The 18,773-nt window shown below is 43.0% G+C and overlaps 1 protein-coding gene across 13 annotated transcripts in view; it reads right to left on the bottom strand.

Moving 5' to 3' along the window:
- Nucleotides 1-18,773, bottom strand: part of LRRC56 (leucine rich repeat containing 56) — a 134,755-nt gene that overhangs the window by 42,326 nt on the left and 73,656 nt on the right. For 12 of the 13 annotated variants that reach the window (XM_077818202.1, XM_077818206.1, XM_077818212.1 and 9 more), the window contains 2 exons: nt 13,123-13,210; nt 6,942-7,002 (listed from right to left, as the gene is read on the bottom strand). In XM_077818202.1, the coding sequence (XP_077674328.1) occupies nt 6,942-7,002; nt 13,123-13,210 (149 nt within the window). Of the gene's footprint in view, nt 1-6,941; nt 7,003-13,122; nt 13,211-16,455; nt 16,538-18,773 lie in introns of all 13 variants that reach the window. The other variant, XM_077818208.1, reaches the window with a different exon arrangement.

Below are 18,773 nucleotides of genomic sequence, written 5' to 3'. Positions count from 1 at the left end.
CACACACACAACTTTAACTCCAGTGTGAGGTAGGTGACTTAAATGCCAAGATTTTTATAAATGGGTACCTACAGGTAGGTTCCTAAATTCTCATTTAAGCATCTAAATATAAGTGGTTTCATTTCCAGAAGTGGCCTTTTCTTGTTTTCAGATTTTAAAAAGTGCTTTTATTATTTTCCATCTTAAAAAAATAGGAAATTCCAGACAAAACCTACATTAAGAGAAATTTAAGGTTGCCTGGATAAGCACACAAGTTGGAAAGTGACAATATGTATCATGCCTCCTCATATGCATGAATTATGATACAGTCTTTAATTACATGACCACACACTATTTGTCATATCATACAATATAGAATCTGATATTCTTTCTATCACATTAGAGACATGTGCAACATCTGGGAAAAAAATTCCAGTCTTCAAAATGCTAAGGATTGTATTAAAGAGGACTGTGATCAATTGTTCTCCATGTCCACTGAAGGTAGGACAAGAAGGAATGAGCTTAGTCTTCAGCAAGGGAGATTTAGTTAGATATTTGAAAAAAAATTCTAATTGCAAGGATAGTTCAATTTCTAATTCCAAGGGAGGTTGTGGAATCCCCATCACTGGAGGTTTGTAAGAACAGGTGAGACAAAGACCTGTCAGGGATGGTCTAGGTTTATTTGTCCTGCCTCAGTGCTGGGGGCTGGACTGGATGACTTCTCGAGATCCCTTCCAGCCCTACACTTCTATGATAGACTCACCATATTTTCATTGTTCTAACAGTGGTCCAGTCTATCTTTAACAGCTTGGAATTTATCTCTAAAAATGCCTCTGCCAGTTTTCAGCTTCCTATTCCCAACCATTCTGGCTTTATGGCTATTCAAAAAAGTTAATAGGAATTATTTTTATAATGAGAAAAGTGCATTTCTCCCCCACTGTCCTCATACTCAAAAATATACAATCTCTTATTTGCTCTTTAAGAAAAAAAATCACCTTTTGGACAGAGACCAAGCATGGAAAATTTCAATCCCAAAAGTGAAATTTCTTTGACTATGAGTGACTAAAAACAGAGGGTTAGGATGGAAACCATTATGCAACATTAATTATCACAGTCATAGCTGCTCCCATGATAGCATCTTATTTTAGGATGTTGTAATAACAGGTATTAAACTGACAAAATACAGATGCCCAAAAATATAGTTCAAGTAGACACACTATGCTTGTGTGGGCTTTGCCCCTAAGTACTCCCAGTTTATCCCAAGGCTGGAGACTGGAAGTAATGTCTGAAAGCCACTGCTGTGTTGGGCTACCAGAGCTGCTTTTTTTAACTAAGCTGGCAGAATTCTGCTCTGGGAATGCTGCCAGGTTCTAGTCCCTCCTTTGCCTACTCCCTGTAATTTCATTTAATTGACATGTAGAAGACATGCTTATTTAAAAGAGGTGTGGGCTGGCTTCTACTGGTACTTCTGAGCCTGGCAAGTGTCATAGGTAATATTAAAGCAGATATCCATGCCAAAACAGTTCTGAATTGTATTTGATCAAATTACTGCTAAATTTAAGACTAACTCTCACTAGTTTCCAAGACCAAAAGAATGTCAGGTGTCAGGAATTATTTTGTTAAATCTTTTCATGCCAGGAGTTGGATTCCTCAAGTACAGAGACAAAAGCAAAATCTCCCTAAAGCTTCAATTCAAGTCAATGGGACTTAAGGACATACTTAAATCCTTTCTTGAACAGGGGCCTAAATGCAAAACCGATAGAGCTGGTCGAAATATTTTCATCAAAACTTTTGAGGAAAAGTTGCTTTTTGCCCAAAACAAAAAAATTCATTTTGGGCAAAATTTTCATTTTTTTCCAATGATAAAATACTTCATGTTTGGGGACAAATTCAGTTTTTAAAATCTGAAACTTTTTATCAAAAATTATTTTTAAAAACTGAACATTTTTGTTTTTTTGGTTATAAACCAAATCTTTGAGGGAAATTTAAAATAAATGCAAATATTTGTTTACATTTTACTAAAAAATGCTATGCTTTTTTGACCAGTTGTAAATACCAAACAATTGCAAAAGACAAAATAACAACAGGCAAAGGCCCAGCAGAGAGTTCACAGCAAATATGTAAACAACCTACTAGAGTGTATCCTGCAAATACACAGTGTTCATTTCAATTACTTGTGTTTCTGCTAATAGTTCCAGAGTGACAATGCCCCTGATTCTCTACTGCCCTGCAGAGAGGTCATTAATACTTGTGCCAAATACTGCTATCCAGAAATGTCAATCTAGCACTTTTCATGAGCACAAAATCCAAAGTTTTCTATTGAGGTTTGTTTCTCTTAAATTAATTACATATTTTCACCCAGGTATTTTAAAGCAGTACATCTGTGACACCTTGATGTAAACTACTAGCTTGGAAACACCTGTGCCCACAACTGTTCTCACAAATTGGGAGGCCAAACCTCTTCCAATTAATCCTCTTTAATACCTAATTTGTCCTCTCAACTCTCCAAAAGGAGCAAAAGGCACCATTCCCTGTGAAGGGCAATAGAGTAAAACACATTTTGAGTGCCTAGGCCGTCCCGGTTTTGAAACATTACAGGCAAAAAACAGAACAAAAACACCTGAATTGAAAAATGCCACATTTTTGGAACCCTGATATTACATTTATGCACTGTTCAATTTTCTTCAAACATTCCACAAAATCTCTACTATGAAATAATATCACGGAGAAGAAATTTTGGGAAGTCTGTTTTGTTTAAAAAGGGATTTTCTGACTGAGGCAAACTAGAATGCAAGTTTAATTCAAAAAGCAATATACTTTGCCATATTCCCTTGGATATTGCAAAAATGGTTTCAACAAAATCATTCCTTTCACCATATATTTTTTCCTCCTATGCAATCCTGCAGCAAAATTGTAATCCTATGCTCATGACTTAACGGCAGGTTGCTATGAAAATGATTGAAGTGATGTAGTTTCAGCATTTCAAACAAATAGGTAAAGATGGGCCAGGATGAAAACAGGCTTTATTCAAACCACAAATACTGTATCTAATAATCAATAAGGGGACAAGGAAAACTAAATACATAAAAATGAAACTCCTCACCTTTCATACTAAGTACTGCTTGTTTAACTGTTTTCCTATTGACTCATAGCCCCTATTTATAAGGACATTTGTGACTGAATGAGCATTTTGTGCCTGAAATTGATTCCAAACAAATGACATCATAGGGCTCCATGTCATCCATACTCTTAATAACTGTCTCATCAAATCTGCTCAGCTTATTAGTAAGATTTCTTTTCTTTAATTGGGAGAACCCCCAAGATGCCTGTGGTACTTCGCTGATGGGGAAAAGGCAGGGTGGGAACAACCACTACTAATGACAGGGATCCAAGGCCATAAATTTCTTAAGCATCTTTTTCAGCATCTTACTGAAGCATTCCACCAGCTCATCTGTCTGAGGGTGATAGACTGATGTCTTTAAGGCCTTGATTTTCAAGAGGTCACACAATTCCCCCATTAGCTTTGAAGTAAAGTTGATCCCCTGGTCAGTCAATATCTCCTTCATTATCCACCTGTGCAAAAACCTTCATTGATTTGGTGGTGACAGTAGCCGCAGTGGTTGTGCAAAGGGAGATGGCCTCTGGGCACCATGTGATGTAATCCATTATCACCAGAATGCACTGGTACCTGGCCGCACTCTATTCAGTGGTCCCATCAGGTCCATACTGATCCTCTCAAAGGGTACTCCAACCACTAGGAGAGGGAGTAGTGGAGCTCATGGGTGGCGGGTATCATAGGCTGGGGAAGGCTCTGCCTCCCCGAACAGCCAAGCATGGCCCCACGGCCCCTGCTTCCACTCTGCAGCCCGACTTCAGGGGCTGGGGCCACGCCGCCTGCCCTCCCGATGCTCCGGGGTTGGGGGGGCTGAGGTGACGCCAACAGCCCTCCCTCCAGGCGCTCCGGGGCTGAGGGCACTAGCCTGGAGCAGGGGTCAGTGGCTGTGTTGCTGGAGCTCTGGGCTCCAGAGGGGGCGAGGCAGGGCCTCAGGTGGAAGGGGCGAGGCTGGGCACTAGCCTCCCCCAGCCGGCGGTTCATGCGCCCGCCCATGGTGGAACTTTTGGGGCCCTGTCCATTGGCACGCCGGGCACAATGAGCAATAGTCCGTTTTTGTTCCCCTGACAATAAAATTTGAGGGCCACCCTTCTAAGAGTCTTCTCTCGCCCCATTTGTCTCCCTCAAGGTATTGCATGTGCCAGTGTAGTACTTCACAGCAGAGTTTCTTCAGGACAAGAAGTTGTACTCCTTACTTCTCTGGTTTGGGGGTCCTTCGCCACCTGATACAGTCTCCCCTCCCTGAGTTCAAATAAAAGCCACTGCTTCATCCATCTATTTATCATCTCACCAGTTTATACTGGCAAGTTGGTCATACGCCCTGCTCAGGGTTGTCTTGTCTTTCTGACTGCTACAAAAATTACATCTGCCACCAGTAAGTTTATTTCTAGGGAGTGTGAGATCCTCTGCTTCCCTTGAATACAGGGAGGGCACAGCTCCTGCCGGGAGCTCCCTTTGCTCGGATCTTCTGCCTCTCTGACTCCAGGGGGTTGTTATATTAGTTCTGGTACTTCTACCCCATTAGCCCACACAGGAACTAATATCTTGATCAGGCCTCTTTTCCTAGCCATGGTATTAGTTGTCCAAGCCTGTTCAGAGTTGCTAACCATGGCAGTATTGGCAGAAATGTCCTCACTGTCCATGTGAAAAACAACTTCTGATCGAGGGACTTGCCCTGTCCCTTGACTGCCCTAGGGGAAACTGGGTGTCTGAGGGGGGGTCTTCCCTCAGGATTGGGTTTTCCTCAGCACTTTGTTCCCAGTGAGACCAGGCTTCTGAGGTTTTGCCATAGCTGTGGATCATCCAGTGGACTAAGCTTTGTATTTGGTTCCTCGGAGCTTGCTCCCATTGCCAGTCCGAGAGATCCGTAGTCTACACAGTCTGTAGATCTTAATGAGCACCTTCAGGCCTGGGTGTTTCACTGGCTGGGCGTGCAGCTGCCATAGTTTTCTGATAGCTGTACTGTGAGGGCCAATGTCTCAGGCCTGTGCCGCAACACCCGCTCCCATCCCCCAGCCAGGAGAATTTCCGAAAATTGCTCCAGCATGACCTGCTCGGCCACCAGCGCCACCAATAACAATATTCTTTAAATCTCTGGGCTGCTGCACAAAGTCAGGTCCCCAGTGGAAATTTTTCCTGGTGAAAGCGCTGTCAGTGGGTCTCGGCATTGATATCAAAGATGTCTAAAATAGCCGCCTTGACCTGTGCATAGTCTTGTTTGTCCACAGAGCTGAGGCTCCAATACACAGCTTGAGCTGGCCCAGTAAGATAAGGTGCCAGCAAAATAGCGCAGTGTACAGATGGCCATCGAGCTGCTGTGGTGACCCTCTCAAAACTGAAGAGGAAAGCTTCCAGGATGTCCCGAAGTTCTATCTTAGTGTGTTTTATGAGAAGCCTTGGGGCTGGGGTGTGGTTCAGCATCCTAGCTGCTAGCCCCTCATGGTTGTAAAAGGGTTGCCACTTGCTGGACCAGGCATTATTGCTGCTCTTGCTGTTTCATCTCAAGCTCCCAGATGAGCTGTTGTCGTTGCTGTTGCTGTTGTGCGGCTTACTGTTGGGTGGCCATTTGTTGAAATAGCTGGTTCTGTTCCTGCTGTTGTTGGGAGGCCTGTAGTGGTTGGCTGTCTATCTGCCATTTCATCAATTTGTCTATAGCCGTGCTTCCCCTCCCCCCCACACAAGGCCTTACAGAAGACCTGGGATGAGAGACCACATTCTCCATCAAGTTGTGATGGGCAGTGCTCACTGCTGGTGTCGCCAAATGTTCAGGATATTAGGTATCTACTCACCCCGCCTCCAGTGTCTCTCACTGGCCATTTTCATGCCCCTTGGGGTCTGCCTTTTGTTGGGTGTTGACTTGACACTCTGGTCAGGTCACTAATTAGGCTCCAAGGAAGATATTGGGTCCCACGCCCTCACAACTGGGGGGAACATCAGTCTATCTGTTGACCCCCTGCAGGCATCCAGTCCCAGTTGCAGTGTTTTCAAAGTCTCTACCCCCCCTTGCTTCATCAAGGGTGAGTTTGGAAGTGAGGGTTTTCATGCTCTTCATAACAAGGGTGGTTGGTAGGGCAGCCCTGGCCCTGTCACTCCACTGGACCCTAGCGGAGGACCCAGCTCAGGACCCTGTAAGAGGCAGCATGTCTAGCACTCAGGAATGCCTTAAGCCTGCCTCCCTGGGCCACTTCCTACCGCCTACTCTCTCAACAAAGGCTTATAGTTTGACACAAGGTAGTGAAGAATGAGTAACAGAACGTTCCATCCCTCTGGGCTCAGAAGGCAGGCTCTTTTTCCCAGGGAAAGGCTTCTGGAGCATCCTTCTTTAGGAGCTCTCAGGTTAGGTCTATCTCCCTGCCCTGCCAGGCATTTGCTGAGCTGTCTGGCTCCCTTTTAAGCCCCACCTCCAGCTGTAGCACGCTCTGAAGGTGGGGTGGGCAGGGTCGCCTTGGGCCAGATTTGCTCCTTAATCTCTTCAGTCCCAGTGTGGGGCTTATATACCCCACCACAATAACCCATCTGACTACAGGCTGGGGTGAAATCCTGTCCCCATTGAAGTCCCTTCGACTTCAAAATTCCCTTTGACTTCAGTGAGGCCAGGATTTCACCCCAGACTCTCAGTTAGGGTATACCAGTGTAACACCATTGATATCACTGGAGCTATGCTGATTTATACCAGCTGAGGTTCTGGCCCTAAATCTGTAGGCTATTGGACATATATAGAATTTTCCTACACTGCTTTTAAGGGATGGCAGGGAATGAAGGCAGCAGAAATGAACATTTTACCACCCAAACAGGGAAAGGAAAGGTGTCATATTCCTCATGTTTATTCCAATTATGGTTTCTTTCTTACCTCACAGATACAAGTAAACTGTTGTTCAATTTCAGTTGTCTTAGATTAGGGAGATAAGCACCTGCAGGATCAGAATAAAGAATCATTTTGTAGAACTGGTTACAGAACATAGGAAACATATGTCCCACCTCACAAGCTCAAGCAGCCCACAGATTTTTCAGATGCACTTCTTACTCATCTCGACCACCTCTAACACACTAGACAATGTCTGAAAAGTTAATTACATTATTTCAGTTGTGCAACATTCCAGCCTCTGCATCCTCTCATTGTAAGCTTGCATGTTAGCTGCAGTGGTTTCACAGTTACAACCTTTGAAACTCCCCTCTGAAAAGCACCATGTGGCATCATTCCCGACAAGATCAAACATTAACACAAGGTTTGCTTGGAGGTGATCATGTGTTGCTTTGTCTGATTCTATATCCTTATTGACTAATAATGACTTATTCTGAAGAGTTAAGAAAGATTTACATTATCTCCATGTGTGCAACATATCCCCGTGTTTTTTATAGTTCGCTCTCGATTCTCTCTTCTACATCTCTCTCTACACTGTTACCTATTGCATAATAACTGGTGACGGAATTGCAGTATGTGTGTCTTACAGCCAAGTCATACTTCATTTGAGGAACTGAAATCCCCCTACTGTATATTCTTCTAACTGTGATTTTTGAGCCAATCAGCAAAAAGTGCCATCTTATTTGTCACAAGCCAATCATGTTATAACTAAGGCTGCAGGTTGGTCACGAAGGTCACGGATTCTGTGACTTTCTGGGACCTCCGGGACTTCCGCAGCGGCCGGTGCGGTTGGCCTGGGGGCTGCCTAAGGAGCTCGGGCATCTCCTGGGCCAGCCTCACTGGCTGCTGCTGGGGAAGTCTTGGGCTACTGCCCACCTCCTCCTCACATTTACTGCCCATGACCTGTCCATGACTTTTACTAAAAATGCTTGTGACTAAAACGTAGCCTTAGTTATCATTGCATTGACCAAGATCCCCAAAATCCTACCTTTGCTTTGTTATCTACTTTCATGTATTTTCTGCATATAATCTATTGTTTACTGCTTGGTTTTGTAAGTTTCATAATCATGAGCAACCTTTATTTAATTATTTTAAATTTTTCGCTCTCATCCCTTTGAACATTTTCCTTTTCACTTATTTCTAGAGGCAGTTCTGAACCAAAACCACAAAACCAAACTCCTCTAAACCTTGGAGCAATTTGGATACAGGTACAAATTCTGTATCTCAGCCACCATCTCTATTAATCTCTGAATAATTATAGATCTTATAATTCAGTCCAATGTATTTTGTTTTAGTTACCATAGATGAAGGAAAGACTTTAAAATGGTGTCTATGGGCATCTCGGTTTCACTATATGGTGTAGTTGTATGACATATTTTATAAAACACAGTATGCTAGAGCCCCTTTTAATTGTCAGAAACAAATGTTCTATTTAAGTGACAGACACAGAAGCTGGCAGAGTTGAGCAACAGATCTGGCATGGTTCTACCTCCACCAGTTTTCTACCAGCGGAAATTCCCCTAGATAGGGAGAATTCCCCAATACAAACCTCCAGTCACTTTGCAGACAGAACCCTTTCTCCAAACCATAAGAAAAGCATCATCAGTTTGATGCCATATGGTGCATTGTAAAGCTATATGGGGCATTTTACAACATCTCTCTCCAATACTACAGGCTCTCCCTTTAAGTTTTAATACTACATATACAATTGCTTCATTTATGTTAAGAGTTCATTGTCTAATTGTTTCAATGATCCTGACTCGTTACGCATAGATCCAAGAATGGATCCAACTTAGAATGGCTGTCAAAAGGCAACAATTGAAACAGAATGCACAGCACTGTAGGCAACTTGATTAAAATCACATAGGCAGAAGAGAAGCCACGTAATGTCTTAGATGAATGTATCCAACATTACTTTAAACAGGGATTTCTACAAGTTGGTCATGAATACAGCTCCAGATCTGTCAGCAATCAAAATTGAAGGGGTAAACCCATAGAAAAAAATATGTTTACTCTAAACTAAACACCACATGCAGATAAAGAAGAGTGCACAAGTAAATCCAAATGCTGTGGACCTTGAAAAGAGACTTGCCAGGAGAGTTCAATTTTTTGCGTGCCATTCAACAAGACACATAGAAAATAAAGCACCAGAGACTTCAGCAACAACCTGAAACAATAATGGGGCTTAATTTTCAACTGCTGACATGAAGCCCATAATTACTTTAAAACAGTCCATGTGACAGCATTTTTGCAAGGATCTATCTTGTAACACTTTTGCACACACCCTTTCTTTGAGAAATATAACCAGCTCCTCTCCACCATGATCATATCACTGTGCAGAGGGCTGGTCTGACAACTTGAGAGAAGGTCGACTGGATTATTCATTGAAGTCCTCCATTCCCCAGAACTGAACTGACCAATTTTATATAACAGGGGAGATCTTTAGGTCACCCCAGCCTTGTGCTCTGCGAGATGCGGATCTTGAGTGCTTCTGCTGGGGTCCGTACATAGCTAACAACACTTTAAAATTTTCAAGAGGAAATTCTCCACGCAAATTGTGGATTTTGGGGCTACCGGGGTTTCAGCTACTGGAGGCTTTCATGTACTGCCTGGTGACTTTATACAGCAGAGAGGTTAAGTGACCTGATTAAGGCCACAGAGAAAATCAATGTCATAGTCAGGTTTAGAATGCAGGACTAGCTTACTTAGCCTATTCTGTCTCTCAGATTAGCTACCAGAGGCCACAATAGCTGCTCAGCAGAGAAGTGGTTCAAGTGCAATTGGCTGGGCAGGTATTTGTACTGAGTCTGGCACCTTCACTGGCAGCCTAGGTGGCACTGCCCCTTCCACAAAGGCAAATTGTCTTGGGATAACCCTACAAACCCAGGCCCCGTTCCACAGGTCCAAAAAACAAACAAACAGAAAAAAAAAACAGCCTCAGATAGCTGTCAGGTGGAGAGAGATAATGAATTACCAGTGAAATTAAGAATAATCCAAGTGGCAAACTTTCCAACCTAGCCACCTATTGCCATTTTCCAGGGTGTTTTCAGAAGGAAAGTGGCTAAAAACTTACTTATGAAAAATTACAGTTCAGATTGGCTTGATATTTTGCAGTACTCAAAGTCATTGGCGACTTACAGCTATGGGATTTGTAGGATCCAAAGGCCAGCTCTCTGTATAGACTTGGACTAAACAGTGTCTGCATGCAACCCAGAGATAGTTCACTATATCCAGAGAAGTTAGCAAAAGTCTATCGGAAGGGACTGGAGAGTGACAGATTTATTCCAGTACTAGAAGGGAAAGGGAACCATGACCTGAAGGGAACACATGAGAGAGGAAAAGAGAACAGTGAGATGGTAAATAAACAGTTTTCTTTGTTCTTTCTTTCTAGCAAGAATGATTGGGAAGATCTAATAAACAGATAATTTTTTTTTGCATGAGCATAGGAGGAAGAACAGACAGCAGAGATAAAGACTGAAGCAGGCAATGGAAGGGGCTACACATTAAAATAACCAGAAAAGGCATGGAGGATGTACATCTTGTAACTGGCTTGTCATATACAATGGAAAAATATGGCAGAATGGAAGCTCAGCTTTGGGGAAGAAAAGAATGGGAAAGGCAAAAGGAAATTTCCTTAGGGAGATGACCAGTGCCTGCCGTGAGAGCAGCTGGCTTCAGCAGGTTGCTGAGCATGTTCACTCTGTGTGAGCATGTTCAATACAAGCCAAGTAGCAAATCTGGTTGGGCACATGCCCCTGCATGCCCCCGCAATGCATCATCTCCGTTAGGGAAATCTGAGTGCATTATGAACTGCAAAGGAGATGGTTTAATTATGTACTAAATTATCATGTGCATGTCATAAAAAGATCTGGGCATCAAAATTATCCAAGAAAACGGTGCAAAATGGCTGGACAAATCAACACAACTCTCGTACCACCTTACTTCTCAACCCCTATCTAAAAGTCTCTGCTAAATTAAAAGGCGTCCTTCAAAAGATCATCCTTTGCATATTAAAGGTGGCCATCCACAGACTTTGGTGGACTGCAAGTGAGAACAACTTCCTTGAGTGAAAATACCCTGCCAGTGCCATCCACTTCCTGGAGTTAGTCTCTGGGTACAGGGAGCGAGACCATCCCACTGTACCATAGTTTCTGTGTTGGAACATGGTGGAGGAGATGTTTTTGGTGATGATAAGAATCAGCATGTTGCTGAAAGAAAGGGCTAAACAAGAATTGAGGGGTGGGCGCTGACAAGCTCAATGTAAACCTTCCTATACAAGAAGTTTTCTCAAACTACCTTACTTCCTTTTTCTCAAGCCCACTGACATTCACAGGGAGAAGACCAATAAGTGACAAGTATTGACAGCATTCATCAAAATTGTGGAGCACATAGAATCTCTCTCAAGTCCATTCTCAAACATAGTTAGATGTGCTGTTTTTAACAGGACTGGATGAGATAGTTAAGTACCGTAAGCAGATACAGACTGACTCTATGCAAAAGAAACCAGGTCAGCATGAGCTGAGATCTTCCAATCTCTATAGCAGTGAGATAACAAATCTACCTTGGTCACTGGACTTGTCAATGATTACAGCTGGACAAGAGAAAATTAGTTCTGTTGCATCTGGTACCACAGATCGATTGAAGAATAAAGGGACTGACCGCCTCATCTGGCTAAGATGAGCATTTTGCAGAACTATGAATGGGGAGGCAAAGGTGGCCAAAAAAGCTTGGAACTGTGCAGCTCCTGATCTGATCAGCAGCCTCAGGATTGCACTATCTTTCACCCCATCTCATATTGCCCCAGTGGGCTGTTCCACCGGCCAGGGAACACAGAGGCCTCTATCTGTACCCCCTTTCTCCCAGACATCTCTTCTATCAGGGGCGAAAAGGATGGACCTATTGCCACTAGAAGATTTTCATTTACAAATAAAAATCTTCTACTGGGCAGTTAAGATGAGTTTAGGCTGTTTTGTCCACCTGGAATAGCATAAAGCAGCCTTAATGGACCAGAAAACCTTGCACACACTAGTTTAAAGACTATGGGTGTTGAATGCAGCTCTTCAAGATTACTGCAGTTTGTGATTTAGAAGTTGGCTCACAGGTCTCTGAACAATCATAGAATCATAGAATATCAGGGTTGGAAGGGACCTCAGGAGGTCATCTAGTCCAACCCCCTGCTCAAAGCAGGACCGATCCCCGACTAAATCATCCCAGCCAGGGCTTTGTCAAGCCTGACCTTAAAAACTTCTACGGAAGGAGATTCCACCACCTTCCTAGGTAACGCATTCCAGTGTTTCACCACCCTCCCAGTGAAAAAGTTTTTCCTAATATCCAACCTAAATCTCCCCCACTGCAACTTGAGACCATTACTCCTTGTTCTGTCATCTGGTACCACTGAGAACAGTCTAGAGCCATCCTCTTTGGAACCCCCTTTCAGGTAGTTGAAAGCAGCTATCTAATCCCCATTCATTCTTCTCTTCTGAAGACTAAACATCCCCAGTTCCCTCAGCCTCTCCTCATAAGTCATGTGTTCCAGACCCCTAATCATTTTTGTTGCCCTCCGCTGGACTCTTTTCAATTTTTCCACATCCTTCTTGTAGTGTGGGGCCCAAAACTGGACATAGTACTCCAGATGAGGCCTCACCAATGTCGAATAGAGGGGAACAATCACGTCCCTCGATCTGCTGGCGATACCCCTACTTATACATCCCAAAATGCCATTGGCCTTCTTGGCAACAAGGGCACACTGTTGACTCATCACATCCAGGAATAGTGGTAATTAATCTAGACTGGAATTTTCCTATTTGTTTTCCTTTGTGTGCAGCATTATTCATCCTAGCAGCATAAAATCAGGCATGAGACACCAGAAAAACAAAATCAGCTAAATCTTATTGCCCAGCTACAAGCAGCGCAAACTGAATGGAGCTGAAATTGAACTGGTATTGCTCATCACATTTACATATAATATTTATTGTTCTATTCAGCTCTTCACAGTAAAAAGCTGATAAGATGCTGACTGATGCCTGTGTTTTAAGAAAATCTCTAACAAGACTGTATTTCACACATTCCACTGCTTTCTGAGCCACCAGCCCCTCATGTTCAGCATGCTTCTCCTTCACGCCAAAATAAATGAGTAAGAGATTAAGTACAGGATGAAGTGTTTTCTCACCAAAGTTTCCCAAGCTGTTCTCTCTCGTGTCCACACGCATCTCTAGGGCCTTCACTTGCTGCAGATCATCTACCCCCGTCAGCGCTTTCTGTAAAGATAAGAAGAAATAGATGTGAACTCGCAGAAAGTAAGGCAGGTGACATGGTGTGGAAATGCTTCCAATCAGTACTTTGGCAACATGTTCTCCACATCACAATGGGCCTCTTCCAATATATTCTAAATGAATTTCTTCCAGTAGCTTCAGATCACTCCGGACTGCATGTAACATTTGCACTGTTTACAGTGACAAAAAAAACATCTGCACTCAGGGAGAAATTCACCCTTGCACTGAGACGCAGCCCAAGCCCTACACACTACTTAAATCTAACTGAAGCATTATTTTGTGGTCTTAACTACTAGATAAGATTTGTGCTAGGACTCTGCACAGGGATGAACTTTGTTCTTGATGCACACTGCAATCAAGGACATGTATATAGTGAGATTAATGTAACTTTTTTTTTCATAGTCATGCCGTTTACACTCTTCGGAAAAAAACTGTAAATAGAAACTAGCGATTTTAAGTGCCCAATGTCAAATGTCTTAATGCGGCCTGATTTTCAGAAAGTGCTGAGCACACACCCTCTGAAAATCAGGCTCCTTTATAAAGTTGGGCACCCAAAATATTTAGTCACTCCTGAAGATCTTGGTCATAGGGCTAAATCCTGTGAAATACTAAATAATACAAACTGAATGCATTCCATACTTTGCAAGAGGCAGTCAATACCTCACTGGATCAGGCTAAAATAACCAAAAGCTCCAACAGTAAACATGCACATGCATACTGACATTCTGCTTTATACAATCTGGGTTGTCCTTTGCCCTTGTATTAAGAAGAGGATAGGGGAGCAGAAATCAATTAGTTGGTCCCCATGTATTGGAGAAATTTTAACATTAAAAAGTTACAGCATTCTTTGTTTATTTTGTTTTAATCTGGAGAATAATATTAATGGCAGGGAAATGATTTATGGGAAGACAATATGTGTGAGTCCACCTCTATTTATGTGTTTTAGGAAAAACACAAGCATGTAGTCCCTGATCTTCAAAGGTATTTGGCCACCTAATTCCCATTGATTTCAATGGGAGTTAAGTGTCGAAATATTTTTAGACACTTAACACAGAGATGTGGGAATTACAATATTCCCACTCACTGGGTCAAATTTAGATGTGATGTAAGTGGGCACAACACGGTTTAATGGGCCATGGCTATGATTCTATGTCCACTTACAGAGAGGGGATCAAACTCAGTCTTAGTGCATCTAATCATTTTCTTCTTTAAAAGAGGACACTGTATTAATACAAAACTGAGTTTTAAGTATTTGTTAAACTGATTTTTAAAACTACAGTTTTAAGTGCACTGGGTCCAATAAAATTTATAGAATGTATTTTGTTCCCACTAGATTTTATTAGGTGAGAGGTAAAAAGGCGTAAAGCGCTAGCCTAAAGCTCCCCAAGCACATCCAGAACCTCAGTGAGTGTCCCTGCCACAACAACCACAGAGAAGCCCTCATATTCGTCTCCCACAGAAACTGCCCTGCTTCCATGGAGGTAGTTTCCTCCAAATCTGAGTGACGTTATCCTCACAATAAATCAGAAATTCTTCACTGTTGCACTCACTGTTACAGTAAGCTTTTCCAACAGATAACATGGTTTGTGCATCTACTGGTTTACTGCTAGATGCCATCCTCCCTCAAACAGTCCTGCAGAAGGGTAAAACTGGATGAGAAAACTCAGCTGTTTTAGCATTTCTGATCCTTCTCTCAGTGAGGAGGAGATTGGGGCAACTCACAGAGGAGGCCCGTAAACTCAGCAGATTCAAAGATCTGCAGAAAAGGACTCCCTACAGTCCTCTGGCATTCCCTTTGCACAGTTGCCCAGTCTCTACCTTCACCAGGACTCTCTTAGGAGTGGTGCTGCTGTTGACTCCCCTTTGTTGTGGCTATACAGTAGAATCCATCGACAGGCCTCTGCTGGAGCCGACGTTTTTAGCATCATTAACTCCTGCTCAGATTTCAGCTCAAAAAGCCCCTTGGATTTCTGCTCTGTGCAGGGCTCTGAGAGAAGCTTGCCACAGACAGCATCATCACACCTATGGCTCCAGGCCAAGTGTCTCCGTCCAGGAACATGCAAACTAAGAATCAGAGTGTGACTGAGCAGGGTTTTATTTTTTTGGGGGGGAGGGTGGAGGGGAGGTTGGAAGAGAGGAATCATGTTGTGCTCATGTGAGTCTCTATTTCTTTATTATTTAACATGCTCATGAGGCTCTTCCAAATACTTTAACTGTTTGGCTCCCGGGTCTTAACTCCATCAGCTCAGCTGAGCTTCTTTGATTTGCTGATGTTCTACTAAAATCACCATGGAACCAACCTCATGACATACCTGGTACAACAGGCAACAATGAGGAAGGAGTACCTGGCATAACAGACAGCAGCAGAGCAGGTACACCCCTTGCAAGTGACACTGCTACCACAGGACGAGTATGCACGTTTATTAAAGAGAGAATCTTCACCTGCGGGTGAAGCGATCACTTTATATCTGACCTATAAGTCCTCCTCCTCAAAGGAAACCTGCACAACACCTTCAAAAGATAAGGTTGGGAACTTAAATTCATAACTTCGCTAGACACAAATCACGGACTGAATAAAGAAACTGGATTTATGGTGTATTACAACAATCTATAACCCACTGACAACTCCCCCCCCCACAGCTGCCTTTCCCTCCCACTTCCTTTCCCTCCTGGAGGGGTGTTAACGGGTCACTTCACTTTCATCAAGACCACATTACACGATCCATTGTCTACAACCAAGCTCTAAGATACAACCGCATTTGCTCCAATCCCTCAGACAGAGACAAACACCTACAAGATCTCTATCAAGATTTCTTAAAACTACAATACCCACCTGGTGAAGTGACGAAACAGGCTGACAGAGCCAGAAGAGTACCCAGAAGTCACCTACGACAGGACAGGCCCAACAAAGAAAGTAATAGAACGCCACTAGCCATCACCTTCAGCCTCCAACTAAAACCTCTCCAGTGCATGATCAAGGATCTACAACCTATCCTGAAAGACGGTCCCTCACTCTCACAGATCTTGGGAGACAAGCCAGTCCTTGGTTACAGACAGCCCCCCAACCTGAAGCAAATACTCACCAGCAACCACACACCACATGACAAAAACACTAACCCAGAAACCTATCCTTGCAACAAAGCCCATTGCCAACTCTGTCCACATATCTATTCAAGGGACACCATCATAGGACCTAATCACATCAGACACACCATCAGAGACTCATTTACCTGCACATCTACCAATGTGATATATGCCATCATGTGCCAGCAATGCCCCTCTGCCACGTATATTGGCCAAACCGGACAATCTCTGCGCAAAAGAATAAATGGACACAAATCAGTTGTCAAGAATTATAACATTCAAAAACCAAAACCAAAAAGTTGGAGAACACTTCAATCTCCCTGGTCACTCAATTTCAGACCTAAAAGTCGCAATTCTCCAACAAAAAAACTTCAAAAACAGACTCCAATGAGAAACTGCAGAATTGGAATTAATTTGCAAACTGGACACCATTAAATTAGGCTTGAATAAAGACTGGGAGTCGATGGGTCATTATACACGAAGTAAAAACTATTTCCCCATGCTAATTTTTCTCTTACTGTTACTCAGACCTTCTTGTCAACTGTTTGAAATGGGACATCCTGATTATCACTACAAAAGTTTTTTTTCCTCCTGCTGATAATAGCTCACCTTAATTGATTAGTCTTATTACAGTTGGTATGGCAACACCCATTTTTTCATGTTCTCTGTGTATATACATCTTCCTTCTGTATTTTCCACTGCATGCATCCGATGAAGTGGGTTTTAGCCCACAAAAGCTTATGCCCAAATAAATTTGTTAGTCTCTAAGGTGCCACAAGTACTCCTTGTTTTTTTTGCTGATACAGACTAACATGGCTACCACTCTGAAACCTTTCATCTTGAATGGTTCCCTGAAATCTTATGCTAAACAATTTGTTCCACCTTGTATTTAGCTGTGACACTAGTATGTTTCCCAGACATGAAGAAGAGCTCTGAGCTTGCCTCTCTCACCAACAGAAGTTGGTCCAATTAAAGATATTCCCTCACCCACCCTGTCTCTCTAATCTTTGAACCAACATGGCTACAACAACACTGCATATAAGCTGTTTAGCAAACAGAAGGCAGAGAGGGCAGTTAAAGAGGGTGTTGAGTTGTGAAGAAGACTAGTTGGAGAAATTCCTATTCCAAAGGCATTTTTCATGGAATATTAAAGTAGTTGGAAATATGAAGTATATTTCATATCAGAATGTCACAACTAGAATTCGCAAAAAGAAAAGGAGTACTTGTGGCACCTTAGAGACTAACCAATTTATTTGAGCATGAGCTTTCGTGAGCTACAGCTCACTTCATCAGATGCATACCGTGGAAACTGCAGCAGACTTTATATATACACAGAGAATATGAAACAATACCTCCTCCCACCCCACTGTCCTGCTGGTAATAGCTTACCTAAAGTAATCATCAGGTTAGGCCATTTCCAGCACAAATCCAGGTTTTCTCACCCTCCACCCCCCACACAAATTCACTCTCCTGCTGGTGATAGCCCATCCAAAGTGACAATTCTTTACACAATGTGCATGATAATGAAGTTAGGCCATTTCCTGCACAAATCCAGGTTCTCTCACTCCCTCACCCCCCTCCAAAAACCCACCCCCATACACACACAGACTCACTCTCCTGCTGGTAATAGCTCATCCAAACTGACCACTCTCCAAGTTTAAATCCAAGTTAAACCAGAACATCTGGGGGGGGGGGTAGGAAAAAACAAGAGGAAATAGGCTACCTTGCATAATGACTTAGCCACTCCCAGTCTCTATTTAAGCCTAAATTAATAGTATCCAATTTGCAAATGAATTCCAATTCAGCAGTTTCTCGCTGGAGTCTGGATTTGAAGTTTCTTTGTTTTAAGATAGCGACCTTCATGTCTGTGATTGCGTGACAAGAGAGATTGAAGTGTTCTCCGACTGGTTTATGAATGTTATAATTACAATGGTCACATAAACACCACCCTATACCGGAAACCTACTGACCGCTGTTCCTACCTGCATGCCTCCAGCTTTCACCCTGACCACACCACACGATCCATCGTCTACAGCCAAGCTCTGCGGTACAACCGCATTTGCTCCAACCCCTCAGACAGAGACAAACACCTACAAGATCTCTGTCAAGCTTTCTTACAACTACAATACCCACCTGCGGAAGCAAAGAAACAGATTGATAGAGCCAGAAGAGTTCCCAGAAGTTACCTACTACAGGACAGGCCTAACAAAGAAAATAACAGAACACCACTAGCCGTCACCTTCAGCCCCCAACTAAAACCCCTCCAACGCATTATTAAGGATCTACAACCTATCCTAAAGGATGACCCAACACTCTCACAAATCTTGGAAGACAGGCCAGTCCTTGCCTACAGACAGCACCGCAACCTGAAGCAAATACTCACCAACAACCACATACCACACAACAGAACCACTAACCCAGGAACTTATCCTTGCAACAAAGCCCGTTGCCAATTGTGCCCACA

Source organism: Eretmochelys imbricata, chromosome 6, assembly GCF_965152235.1.
Source record: "Eretmochelys imbricata isolate rEreImb1 chromosome 6, rEreImb1.hap1, whole genome shotgun sequence".
Lineage (NCBI taxonomy): Eukaryota > Metazoa > Chordata > Testudines > Cheloniidae > Eretmochelys > Eretmochelys imbricata.
Note: the sequence above shows the minus strand (reverse complement) of the source record. Positions and strands in the feature narration are given on the sequence as shown.